The sequence below is a fragment of the Coccinella septempunctata genome, chromosome 7 (assembly GCF_907165205.1).
Source record: "Coccinella septempunctata chromosome 7, icCocSept1.1, whole genome shotgun sequence".
NCBI lineage: Eukaryota > Metazoa > Arthropoda > Insecta > Coleoptera > Coccinellidae > Coccinella > Coccinella septempunctata.
In genome coordinates this window covers 15021839-15034460 of record NC_058195.1, presented here as the reverse complement: position 1 = coordinate 15034460, position 12622 = coordinate 15021839, and the positions used below count along the sequence as shown (strand labels likewise).

Here is a 12622-nt window from a genome sequence, read left to right as displayed (position 1 = left end):
TTGAGAATAAGAGCATCTGCGATGAAACTATGGAAATTTGGTGTCGAGATATAGAGATATCTCAGAGTTGAAACAGGCTTATCAAAATTCTATCCCATATTTCTATCAATAGATTGCGCCAAATTGAAACATGGACAATATTTGTCAGCTTCGTGGGGTATGACAGTATAGTAAAAAGCTAAGTGCTCACTATTGAAGTCTAGTCTATCTCTATTTGCCTTCTGCATCGGGAGAATAATCCTATATTAGATTCATTACAAAATTTCGAATAAGGTTTGAACTTTGCAAGCAATTACCCAAACTAGTTATTTTCGCGGGTTTGCAACATGTGATTAACGTTTTGTACCAGAGGAACTGATTGAAACTTTACCAATTTGAATATTAAAAATTGCAAACAATTTTCTTCTTCGGCTGTTATGGATAAGTTCAAAGTTCTCATAGTAAACGACACAGTCCCACAAGGTGCATTCGATATTCTCAAAACTCAGTAAGTAAGTGCAGATGAAGTCGAAAATGAATGTATTCCCTTTTATACTCACAGTTGCGACGTTGTCATATGTAAAGATGAAAGAAGTGCCATATTGAAGAATATTGGAGGTATTGATGCTTTAGTTTGGGTCTCTTATGATACTATGGTAGACAAAAATCTTCTTGACGCAGCCGGTGAGTAAGTTTAATTAGGGGTCGTTGAGACTACAATTCTTTTTTTCAAGGACCTAACCTCAAAGCTGTGGCAACAATGTCCGCCGGTTATGATAACATAGATGTACAAGAGTTGAAGGTGAGAGGAATCAAATTCGGAAACACTCCAGGAATTGTGGGAAGTGCTGTAGCCGAACAAGCAATTATGTTGGCCCTGGCAGCAGGTAGGAGGCTCAACGAAGCAAGAATAGCAATCGAAAGGTGGGATCTCAAATTTGATATATAATCACGAAGTCTTGTTTATGAAACATAGAACAATTCCTTTACTGGGTTTCCAAGAAATGTTTGAAAAAAATAAGACAGTTATAATTGCAATAAAGATGCCTTTACGCTTGCGCAATCTTACTACGGCTTGGCTACGAAGAAAAATTTTCGCGCCTGCGTTACACTTTTCAGAAATTGCAATAAGTAAAAACTCTTCTTCCAATGACAGTAGACCATTACGTGGGGCAATTTGATGCATTTTATCATCGAAAAAGCCGAATAAGGGCTAGATTAGATTGACTGAATGCACTTGGAATAAATTTTCGTTTTCCTTCTTTTCAGTTCTGAGTGGTGTAATGCATTGGATGCTACTTGGATGTCAGGGATGGAAATATCGGGATCTGTTGTTGGGATAGTGGGCTTAGGAAGTATAGGGCAAGCCATAGTCAAAAAGTTGCAAGGATTTGAGGTTAAGAAGTTTCTTTACACTGGACGCAAACCAAAGTCAGAAGGTATCCTATTTCCCATTCAACCAGTTTCATATATGAATTGGTTATGAATATACAGAGCGAGTCTTCGACAAATATTTCAACAGAAGATTCCTGAGGTCAAAAGGAGCCCTTTTTTCCTAAACCATTTTTTCCGATTCGGTCTTGAATCATAAAAGATTGTAAATTTTCATAATGAGCTGTACTTCCCCTGGAAAAACAAAATAACCTTCAGAATAACTTATTATAGCTAAATCTGTGACACTACACATCATTAGATCTTTCAAAAAGTGTCGTATTAGGCCAAAATACCCAATTTTTCAATTTTCGAACATCGAATTACTCGAAAACGGCGAATTATACGAGAAAATATGAAACGTAGAAATATTCATTAGATAGCGTCCAACTGGAAGACGTGGCTGATATCTTGTGTTCGAAAAAGATTAATCGATTAAATGAAAAACTATATTCCGAAATTCATTCCATTCGATAAAACCGTTTGTGAGATAAAACTGAAATAACATTTTTTTATGGTTTTTCAACAGCCTGTATCTTTTAAACCGAGACAATTCGGAAGAAATGGTAAAAAACAGTGTTTCTTTTGACCCTTCTGTATAACTAAAGAAGGGAATAACTAGTATTTCATAGAAATATTTGTTCGTTGAACTCAAATAGAAAAATAATATAAGTTTCAATAAGAGTATAAGTTGAAATATTGGAAACTTAATATTTTCGTCAAATTTTGTGATGAAATGAAAAATTTTCTTCCGCTTTGTAAAATGAGGGGTGATTCCATATACCTACATAGTCATGGTCTGATCATTTCTTTGTAAAGACATATTGTAATTGATTTTTACAGAATATTAGGAATGTGGGTTGTACAAAAACTCCATCCAACTAATGCCAACGTTTCGTAGATATATTTCCACTTCTTCAGGGTTACAAAAGAGAATTCACTTATTCTATTTTTCAAAATTTGTTTAATTTGGCCAATATAACACTTCGAACAACCTTGGTAAGGTTTTTCGAGTTAATTATGTGTTTTCGATCAACTCCATTAAAAAAAAATAAATCGAAATATATTTTTGATGACCAATTATTTTATGTGCATTTAAAGGATTTTTTAAACGTATTGATATCGATTTTTCAATTTTAGCATTTGAAATAATTTGTTTTAATTATTAATAATATTATAAATGGTAATATTTAATCTTCGTGAATTCTCTTTTGTAGCCCTGAAGAAGTAGAGATATATCTACGAAACGTTGGCATTAGTTGGATGTAGTTTTTGTACAACCCACTTTCCTAATATTCTGTAAAAACCAATTACAATCTTTATACAATGGTAGAGTTATATAAATTGTATATGAATTTCCTTTGTAGGTGAGCAACTTAAGTGTGAATTCGTATCGTTGAAACATTTGGTCCAAGAGAGCGACTTCATTTTTTCTTGTCTACCTTTGACCAAAGAGACTACCAATATTTTCGATTATGAACTTTTCTCCAAAATGAAGAAAAACGCAGTTTTCGTAAACGTAGGCAGAGGTGGATCCGTCAATCAAGGGGACTTGGTCAGAGCTTTACGTGAAAATTTAATTTTCGCTGCAGGTTTGGACGTCATGACTCCAGAACCTTTGGACCCTAATGACGAACTGTTGAAACTTCCTAATTGTGGTAAGATTGCAAAGAGGAGTTGTGGTGAAGAATATACAATTCATGTTTTTTAGTGTTATCTCCCCATTTGGGTACGAGTACTTGGAAGACTACAAACGATATGGCCAAACTAACTGCTAACAATATATTGAGAGCTCTCAAAGGGGAACCAATGTTAACACCAGTTGTATGAAATAAAAAAAATTGAAACAACATTCGTTTAATTCGTTGCATATTCTTTAGTTTTTATTTTTATATTGTATTTCTAATGTATACAAAAGGCTTCTCAGGAATTATTTCGCACAAACATTTGTATGCGAAAAGTAAACTTTTCATTTTCGACTATCGAGAGTCAAAACTTTAAACTGATTTAATTTAAATTTTCTACAAAAAAGTAGTAAAATTAGTTCAATCTGCCTAAGGTAGGAGTGCTTCATTGGTATGTAGAAAACTGACTATCTACTGACAGACGTCAGTAGATTGTTTGAAGAACGCAGTGTCAGTTAAGTGACAATAACCTCAAATATCTGAACAATAGGTAATAAAGTATTTATATATATGTGAGTAGTTCAAATTATCAGGTACTTTCTGGAAATGCATATATCTATGGAAAAATTTGAACAAATTGATTTCCTCCCCACGCTAACGATATGGCAACATTCCACCTATTTCTGAATATTCATGTATTTGAAGAATAAACATGATGATTAAGCAAAAAGTTTTTTCGTTACGAATGTAGTTATAGCTACATATATCATTGAAAATTTAATTTTCAATATTTTATAGAATTGAGCAGTTTTTCTGTAATTAATAACCTTAATAACTTGTAGAAATTATTTTGGCCTTTCCAAATTGGTACAAAGTTGGGTTAGGTTTACTTATTATGACCTTAGTTAATAGAAGAGTCTTATGTTCAAACATTATGGCATGAGTATTTATCTACAAAATTATTTTAATGATATACACGTATTGAAGGAATTGAATGGGATAATTCATGATAATTATGGATATTCAAAAGCTTTACCTATTTATGATTCTGCTATGCCGAATATCACACAATCTGGTGGATTCGCTGAATTCATTTTCCACAACTTCACATGCCATAATAGTAGATTGGTTCATTTACACGTCCATAAAAATTCTAAATCTACCCTCCAAATTGGCTTTTCCAATTTTAGGTTAGGATTATCTTCGAAAAAATATATTGCATTTTTCAATTCTCATACAAATGTTGGATGATAGAATATTTATTCACCGATCGGGATTTTAGTGATTTTGCAACCATAAGAAGTTTGATTCATTTTGTTCTCCCTCAAGCAGAGTAGAAATCTGAATCGTTTTTCAAAATGCAAGTCTCATTTGATATCGACATTTATGTCAAACTGGCAGTAGTTTACAGATTTAAGTCAAATAAACGAAAAAAGAAAATGGATTGTATCATATCATTTTCATTTCGAAAGATAAGTAAAATACTGGGAGGTACTAGACTAGAGTATGATGACATATAGAAAGTGAAAATACCAACTGAATACGCAGAGGTAAGTGAAAAGCCATTGTTGTAATATTTCCCGACAACTTGGCCAAATTTCGCAAAAAAAATTATAGTGTTCATCGACCGTATTTCTTGAGATGAGGTGATTTTGATCAGACCTTTGGACCCCAAGAATATGTGTTATTTCACTGTGTATCCATTTTCTTTGGGATTGCATGAAGGAGAAATAAGTAATCAATTTTGGTACTAGAAGACAAAATTTATTTTTCGTTCCACTCAATGAGGATGAAATGAAAAGAAGAAAGAATCAAAAGAAAGATTAAATTAAATTAAAAAGAGATAGCGAGATGAATGAAAACAAAAATTTTTGAACTAAAACAATGGATAAGGCAAGCAAGTAAATGGGAAATACTAACAAATTCAATAGAATGTGGACATCTGTAGAAACTAGAAAAGCAGCTCTATTGTTTGTACCTATTTGAATTTTATGAGTTATTAGTTATTCATCAATTATGAACAAGAACTTTCTTATATTATGCAAGTAGTACATTATTCATCTCAGATGATATTGGCGAAACCTTGAAAAATCCTCAACTTCCTGAAAAAATATATCTATAAACCACAAAAATAAGAACTCGTATCATTCAAACTAAGAATTCTGCTGATTCCGACCACGATTAAAATAATCTAAAAAGCCCAGCAAATATGCATGATTATGTTTTAATGTGCTATCTGAAGTTTATTAGCTCTAATCCAAGATATCACACTCCTGGTATCTCGAGTGAGATTATCTGTGATTTGTTTCACGAACAATCGAATCCTTCTATAAACATATAACATGTGAAACTCAAATAAAAGTCGACATCGGTTGGAGTCACACCTATTGACTCATATTTTTTGCACAGGATCTACCGAACAGTTTCAAGAACAATGACTAAGTTCAAGGTGCTCATTGCCAATAGCTCGGTTCCTCAGATAGCTCACGATCTACTGAAAGCTGAGTAAGTTTTTATAATTTTCTACAAGCGATATGTTTGTTGTCTTGAGAATCATTCACAGGGTGGCTGAAATTCCAGCCTCAGTATTATTAGATAAGTATAGGATTAGAATTGGACATTTTTCAACGACGTAAATCTTATTGTATTATTAGATATTGATATTATAGAGACGTAAGTATAATTATGTAAAAAATAATGGTTATCAATATACATACAGCATGTCCCGAATCTCAACGTCAGGTGGGTCAAGTCAAGGGCGATAGGCTAGGTTAATACTAGCACTGGGAAAAATAAGAAAAAGAATCCATGTCACTTGGTTCACGTACTGTGTTTACAAATTTCCCAATTTTGCAGTGATTTAATTTTTACAGTAGTCCTAAATAACTATGCTCTTGATTAAATACACAAATCCAATAATAAATATCAATAATGTCAGTTCAGTTAAAAAAAAATTGTTTTATTGAGTCATGGTTAAAACACATTTCGTTAGATTATATATTGACTATTGACATATTATCTTTCAAAAATAATGTAGTCTATACTACCATGTACCATGGGCAAGTTATTTGAAAAAATTGCTTATAATCGAAATTTAAAAATAGTAGGTACATTTGCTACGTATCTCTTCATAAAAAAATAACAAAAGTTATAAGGATTAAGAACACGAACAAAAAGTTCCAAATCATGATATTATTGCAATAATACCTGCTATTGGTATTATAGCAAAAGTTAATAAAAATCAGCACAATTGGAAAATTTGTGTTTACACTATCTAAATATGTAGTTTAGGTTTTGAATTTTTAACATTTTCGAAAGTATTAATGATTATTTTTCTCAGAACTGTTACAACCTAGCTTGCTTGACGTTGGGTTTAGGGACATCCTTTGTATCCTTATTTTTCGCAAATGTATTTTGTCAATCTCTGTATTTGGGCAGATGACAATTTGTGAGAGTGTACTCACATTCATCTGACCAGAAAACTGATTTTCAATCTTTTTTCTTCAGGAGTTGTGGAAAATTAAAGAAATTATATTTTTGCTTGCCATTTACCATATACATTCTGTTGTGCAAAAAATAATGTCAATACAATTAGTGGTAGTACAGGTAGTGTGCAAAAAACCGAAACACTGTTAATTATCCGTCTTCATTATTCAAAAGCTCTCATATGATTTCTTAGAGACAAAAGAGACAAAACTGGAATTTCCTATCTCTTTTAGCTTGTACATATAGTATAATTGGGATAGATTTCTTAACATAACATTTAACGACTGCTTTTATTAGTCATAATGTTCAGGACTTTTAGCAGTTAAAAATGAATTTCAATTTTTTCAGTTTTCGTCTGATATCAAATTCTTTAATAAATTTTGTAGCATCTGATATAACAGCCAAAACTTCTTAAGATTTGAGGACAACCCATTAGTTTACCTGCATATCTCCTACCCATGATGGAATTTGAATTTCAAATCATGAATGCCTTTAATAACGATATCAAACTTTTAGCCTAATAAAGAATTATGAAACTATTATATAATGTCTGATCGGCGATCTAATGTTTTTGAATTGTAGAAAAAATGTTTATAATGAGAGACTTTCCTTCATGAAAACTCTAATTTCCAGTTGTGATGTACGTGTATGTGAAGCTGAAAGGGAGCCAATTCTACAGAATATTTCTGGAATGGACGCCATGTTTTGGTCGTCTCATATCAAACTTGACAAAGAAATGCTCGATAAAGCAGGTATGTTAACACAAATTGGTAATGTTTGGACTCGAAAAAACAATCAAGTCGATAGGTGAGAAGGAAACTAAGTATAGGATGGTCAATTATTGAAAATAGCAATTTCTGAGTTTTTGCTCATTCATAACTCAAAATTTAGAAATAATGGGCCGGTTTTCAGATTTGGATTTTACTCAGGAAAAAAGAACTCGAAAATGTGTCATCCGTTTTCTTAAAGCTGCTATAGTTCTCGAGATCCCCTCATTAGTCAATGAATTTTGCCCACCCTGTACAGGGTGATACCTGAACTATTATAACTAACCGAACGAGAAAGAGGAAAACGCATGGCACATTACACGGTAGTCTGCATTCCTCTATATTCTTTTGTTTTCGAGTTATAGGCCAAAATTGAAATTTCAACTTTGGTCATTATCTTCGTTTCTCTTTGTGCTAGGATGTTGATATGAAAACATTATACAGACACTTTTTTGATAGAAATCATGTGGCGTACTATGATTTTTTCCAACAGGTATTCTCAGGTTTATTTGCTGAACTATAACATAAAGATGTGTTTTTTCTTATGAAAACAGTAGTTCAAAACGACTTAGAAAGACTGAGAGCGATGTATGATTCCCTTGTCCATTCCTTTTTCAGGACCTCAGCTCAAAGTCATTGGCACCATGTCGGCTGGATATGATAACATAGACGTAGATGAGATTAGGAAAAGAGGTATAAAGTTTGGCAATACGCCTGGAGTACTGAATGATGCCGTAGCAAATGTAGCCGTTCTTCTGGCGTTAATGACGTCTAGAAGATACCTGGAAGGAATAGAAGCAATCGAGAAGTAAGTATAGTGCTGCTTTTATGTATAACTGTCGAGTTCAGAAGTTGATATATTCAGGTCTGAATGGTCGCATAAGAATGGCCCACAGTGGCTTCTTGGCCAGGATATAAGTGGATCAACGGTAGGAATTGTAGGACTCGGCGGTATAGGACAAACGATAGTGCAACGACTCAAATGTTTCAATGTCGAGAAGTTTCTGTATACTGGTCATAAGGAAAAGCCAGAAGGTGAGTCACTATTTTCTTAGTTCATCATAATTGACAGTTATATAGAAACCAAGTACCTAGAGTAGAGTCTGAAATATCGTACCACTTGTGCAAATCGTGCCACACCAGGTGACCACATTACAGAGCAGCTATATAGCAGAAATATATACAGTGTTCCTTGTTTTGTTACCTAAATATAGCATTCAGAGCAGGAATATAGAACAGTTAATTTTTTTCAAATATAGAGAAGAAATTCCGAGTATGAACTTTTCGACCTACTCATAGTTGGTCGGTTCTATGATGTATGCACTTTCAGCGTTGGGGAAGCGTCTGCAGGTTTTCAAAGATGTAAAAAAAATCGTCAGGTGTACATACTCGAGCGTGTCAGATCAAGATACTGTATATACCCTACATGTGATAATAAATTCATATTAATCTGACAGTTTGCGTGGTAGCGCTAGCCGTACGGAAGAGTTGAGTAAAAAAAAAAAAATTTTTGGAGCGTGCCAGATTTTTAGAGGATATATTAATGGGACCCAAAGGAAGCTGTTTTTCAAGAGACTAGCAAATCGGACGTGACGAAAGGTCACAGTGGTCCTTTTGAAAATGCAAAAAAAATCGTTACTTGTACATACTCGAGTTCGTCCGATTTTCATAGTGTTGCAGACGTGTTGACCCATTAATATGACACTTATCAGAAGGGGTTTTCTTGATCTGACAGTTTGAAGATGATAACAATGCATGTTCTTGAATATCTCCCTTCCTGTATCTCTAATCGTTTCTGTATTCATTATGAATGTTGTAGATGATAAAATTTTACACAAGTTTTGTCTGAAGCATTTTCAGTTTTTGAGTTAGAGGGCAAGGAGCTTAGTCCATGCGAAAGTCCAAGGTCACTATAGAAACCCAGTCTAATGAACATTCATTGGCATATATCCCGAAAACTTTCAAAGGTAGAGAAAATTGCTTCGGACAAAATTGAATCATAGGCTTCAAAATAAGAAAATAAGAGAATGTAAAAATGTAATTTTTTTGCAAGTTTGGCGCCCTCTAACACATTTTAGTCACGCTTAAATTGTCAGAGAGAATTTATATCTAGTATGTACAATGATCGTTTTTTTTTTATTATTTAGACAGTTCCCCCTATATACAGGTCTAATTTTTGGTAGAGGGACTCTCGAGTAAATCCTGAATTTTCCTCTTGGGATCCCCAACTTTTATCCCTATCAGAATATACCTTTATCCAACAAGAATTTAATGATTGAATTAACGCAATCATAAACTCCAACGATGAAATAGTAAAGTTCTCCAAATTCCTAATTTAAGGTCACATTCTGAGTGCCCATTTCGTCAATATGGACACCCTACTAAGAGAAAGCGATTTCGTGATAGCCTGCGTTCCATTAACAAAAGAAACCGATAAGATGTTCAACGCGGAAGTTTTCTCCAAAATGAAGAAAAACGCCATTTTCATCAACGTGAGCAGGGGAGCCATTGTTAATCAGCCAGATTTGGTAGACGCTCTGAGAACCAACAGGATATACGCCGCTGGACTGGATGTTATGACTCCTGAACCTTTACCGTCAGACCATGAACTTCTGAAGCTGAAAAATTGCGGTAAGTACCACGCAGTTTGTGGTCAAAGTAGGATGAAAATGAAAATAATCTATGGACAACAAGTTCCTAAACATTACAAACAGATATGAAAAACAAGGGCGACATAATGGATAAGTGGATTTTCATCCTTATATTAATATGGCACACACCAGAAATTCCAAATTTCCCTCTTGTGCTCCTCAACTATTTATTATGAAAAGCAAACGTCAAGTATGCGTTGCTTATTTTATATATAAATTTTGCCCCAACCTATTCAGTTAGGTTAGGGGAGGCCTTTCCGAAGACAATTTGTGTCTGCGCCACTGATGAAAAATATTCACCATTCTATAAAAAACTCCAGTACACAGCTTCACACTTAAAAACAATAAGTCTGACAAAGGAATAGTTGGTTGATCCTACAAGAACGGAAGTAGGAAATATTGTGGTATTTTGGACAGTTGGTAAAAGTTGTATTGGGTTTTGTATGGAGATTTGAAATGTACTGCATATACAGCATGGAGTTTTAGACACTGTTATTGGATTTATAGATACTCCATAAATATCGGGCTGCTGTGCAAAGTTATGCACCATGGTACATACCTATCTCCAGTGGTTCAGTCGAATAAATTTGGAAAATAACTGCATCAATATTGAATGCTAGTATATAAAAATACATATTTATATATTTCATATTCATGGTGAAATCAAAGAAATGGAGCAGTTGTGTTTTTCAACCAAAAACCAAGCGGCATTTGGCCTTTCAAGGCCTGCTTCGATATCCCTCAATTTGGAGCAATTCACTTCTTGATATTCGATAACATAAATCGATTTATTGAACCTTTCATTTTCTTTCAGTAATTACACCCCACATAGGAAGTGCAACAGTGAAAACAAGGAACAATATGGCGGAATTGGCTGCGAAAAATATACTGAAAGCCCTAAAAGGTGAACCAATGATAGCCCCTGTTGTTTGAATATTGGTTGAATTGTTGTATAATGTTGCGATATTTTCTATGTTAATATAAGAAGTGAAATATATCCTCGAAACATCGATACAAATTATAAATTCTGATTAATAAAGAAATTAAATTAAAAATTTCAAGAATATTTATTGACCATAAAAACTTCATTCTCCTAATGATAGCATACAACAGATACAATATTGTCAGTCGATAGTTATTGAAACTTGTACTAAAAACATCACAACTGTTCGTTAACAAAAATAAGATGAATACAAGTCTATTCTATATGGTATCACCTATGAATCGATATCATTCAACATAAACCACTCTTGAATTCAAGAAAAGTATGCTCGGTAACAGTTACTATAACATTTTTCTGTTCTCTCCTCCAATGTTTGAACATATAAAAGGTCATTACTGATATAGTTACAAAAATTACTAATGCAATGGTTGTGAGGGCTATCGAGTTGAACACAGAGATTTGGAAGCCACCTCTCAGTGCGCAGTTGGCTTCTTGTTCATCGTTTCCAGAAGGACAATGTCTAAGGCCATCACACCATAGGTCAGAGCTTATGCAGGCTCCTAGTTCTGGACAGCTGAAAGGGGAAAGTTGATGTAACAAAAGTCGTTTATCAACTAGCTTGCAATCTACTACAATCTGCTATTCAGCTCTAGACTAATACCATTGGGTATTAGTCAACACAAGCTCGTACTAAAATGAGCAAAGATTTTCCTTGAGACTGAGAAACCTACACCAGCATTTATATTAGAAACAATATGAGCTTTTCCTAAAAACATTCTGTACCATTAAAGATACGCTGGGAATTACAAAAAAATCTTAGGATTTGTCCCATTTTTGGCTAACGCATTACTTTGTATTTGTGTAATATACAAATAATCGAGTCTAATTGACTGCTGTCAGGTCTGTCACTTCTCAAATTTTCTAAACTTCGATATGATCATTTTTCTCGGAGATATTGTACTTTGAATGGAAAAGGATCATTTTGTATCCGATGATCGCACAGAAAGGCGATTTCCGAAAACTTAAATAAACTCTTCACAATGATAAGCCATTGTTGGTTAAAAAATAATTTTTTTCCATTTCTTACATGATTTTGAAAAAGCAACAAAAGAATGATTTTGGTGGCTCTTTGAAAAATCAAGCGCTAAATCCAAAATAATGGGGAAACCCCAAATGTTCAGTGTGCCTTTTACAGTTTAATATACCGACTAATACCCCACGATGTTTCAATTCAATCCAGTAAGCTGTTGTTTTGTTTAACTCCATCAAATTTCACATTTTTCCTACCTACTGGAAAGAGTAGAAAGATAGGAAACGAAGCGACTTAAGTGATGTGAGCGCCATCTGTGTTTCAGAAGTGTTTTTAAGGCCCTAAGACGGTTAAAATATTAATTCGAGGGACATTTGCAGAAACATATCAAATTTTGGCCATTTTGATGAAAGAGGTTTTGAGTGTTTTGATTCTCGTACCGCCTTTCGTTTATCAAGATCGTACTAGTGGATTATTGAAATTTTTGTCCAACTTCTTGGTAAAACCCTCAAAATATCGTTCGAAAATTATAGTATGGTGAAGAACGCTGGATCAAATAAAAAGAAAAATGGGAATGTAAGTATTAAAACTGGTAACAATTGACTCGGTCATTATAAATGATTTTTATTTTCATTGCTACGAAGTGGAAAAAACTTTCAGGGCGTAAAGACCTGCAAACATCACTCACTTAACCACGTGCAATGAACATT

The 12622-nt window shown here is 33.8% G+C and overlaps 3 protein-coding genes across 6 annotated transcripts in view; 2 read left to right on the top strand and 1 right to left on the bottom strand.

The window, feature by feature from the left end:
- The first annotated feature begins 207 nt into the window (after window positions 1–207).
- LOC123316944 (glyoxylate reductase/hydroxypyruvate reductase-like) lies at window positions 208–3256 on the top strand. Its single transcript, XM_044903264.1, has 6 exons — window positions 208–487; window positions 542–663; window positions 714–903; window positions 1249–1418; window positions 2778–3068; window positions 3122–3256. The coding sequence occupies exons 1-6, from the start codon at window positions 417–419 to the stop codon at window positions 3238–3240; spliced, it is 963 nt and encodes a 320-aa protein (XP_044759199.1). The 5' UTR covers window positions 208–416; the 3' UTR covers window positions 3241–3256.
- Window positions 3257–3492: 236 nt separating this feature from the next.
- On the top strand, window positions 3493–10994 carry LOC123316945 (glyoxylate reductase/hydroxypyruvate reductase-like). Of its 2 annotated transcripts, XM_044903266.1 has the most exons (7): window positions 3493–3585; window positions 5445–5540; window positions 7155–7273; window positions 7907–8096; window positions 8154–8323; window positions 9629–9919; window positions 10754–10994. In XM_044903266.1, exons 2-7 carry the CDS (start codon window positions 5470–5472, stop codon window positions 10870–10872), a joined length of 960 nt encoding a protein of 319 aa, XP_044759201.1. In that variant the 5' UTR covers window positions 3493–3585; window positions 5445–5469; the 3' UTR covers window positions 10873–10994. The 2 variants fall into 2 exon arrangements, with proteins under 2 accessions (XP_044759201.1, XP_044759200.1); XM_044903265.1 differs by lacking the exon at window positions 3493–3585 and having other exon boundaries at window positions 5374–5540.
- The window catches only part of LOC123316942, an 82557-nt gene continuing 80825 nt past the window's right edge, over window positions 10891–12622 (bottom strand). For 2 of the 3 annotated variants that reach the window (XM_044903261.1, XM_044903263.1), the window contains one exon: window positions 10988–11456. In XM_044903261.1, the coding sequence (XP_044759196.1) occupies window positions 11174–11456 (283 nt within the window). In that variant the 3' untranslated portion in view covers window positions 10988–11173. Of the gene's footprint in view, window positions 11457–12622 lie in introns of all 3 variants that reach the window. The other variant, XM_044903262.1, reaches the window with a different exon arrangement.

Excerpts from the sequence above, each read along its gene's own strand:
- LOC123316944 (XM_044903264.1), top strand. The coding sequence starts at position 417 with ATGGATAAGTTCAAAGTTCTCATAGTAAACGACACAGTCCCACAAGGT. Across the intron at positions 664-713 it reads AAATCTTCTTGACGCAGCCG|GACCTAACCTCAAAGCTGTG; the intron begins GTGAGTAAGTTT and ends CTTTTTTTCAAG. Across the intron at positions 3,069-3,121 it reads GTTGAAACTTCCTAATTGTG|TGTTATCTCCCCATTTGGGT; the intron begins GTAAGATTGCAA and ends CATGTTTTTTAG.
- LOC123316945 (XM_044903266.1), top strand. The coding sequence starts at position 5,470 with ATGACTAAGTTCAAGGTGCTCATTGCCAATAGCTCGGTTCCTCAGATA. Across the intron at positions 7,274-7,906 it reads AGAAATGCTCGATAAAGCAG|GACCTCAGCTCAAAGTCATT; the intron begins GTATGTTAACAC and ends TTCCTTTTTCAG. Across the intron at positions 8,324-9,628 it reads TCATAAGGAAAAGCCAGAAG|GTCACATTCTGAGTGCCCAT; the intron begins GTGAGTCACTAT and ends TCCTAATTTAAG.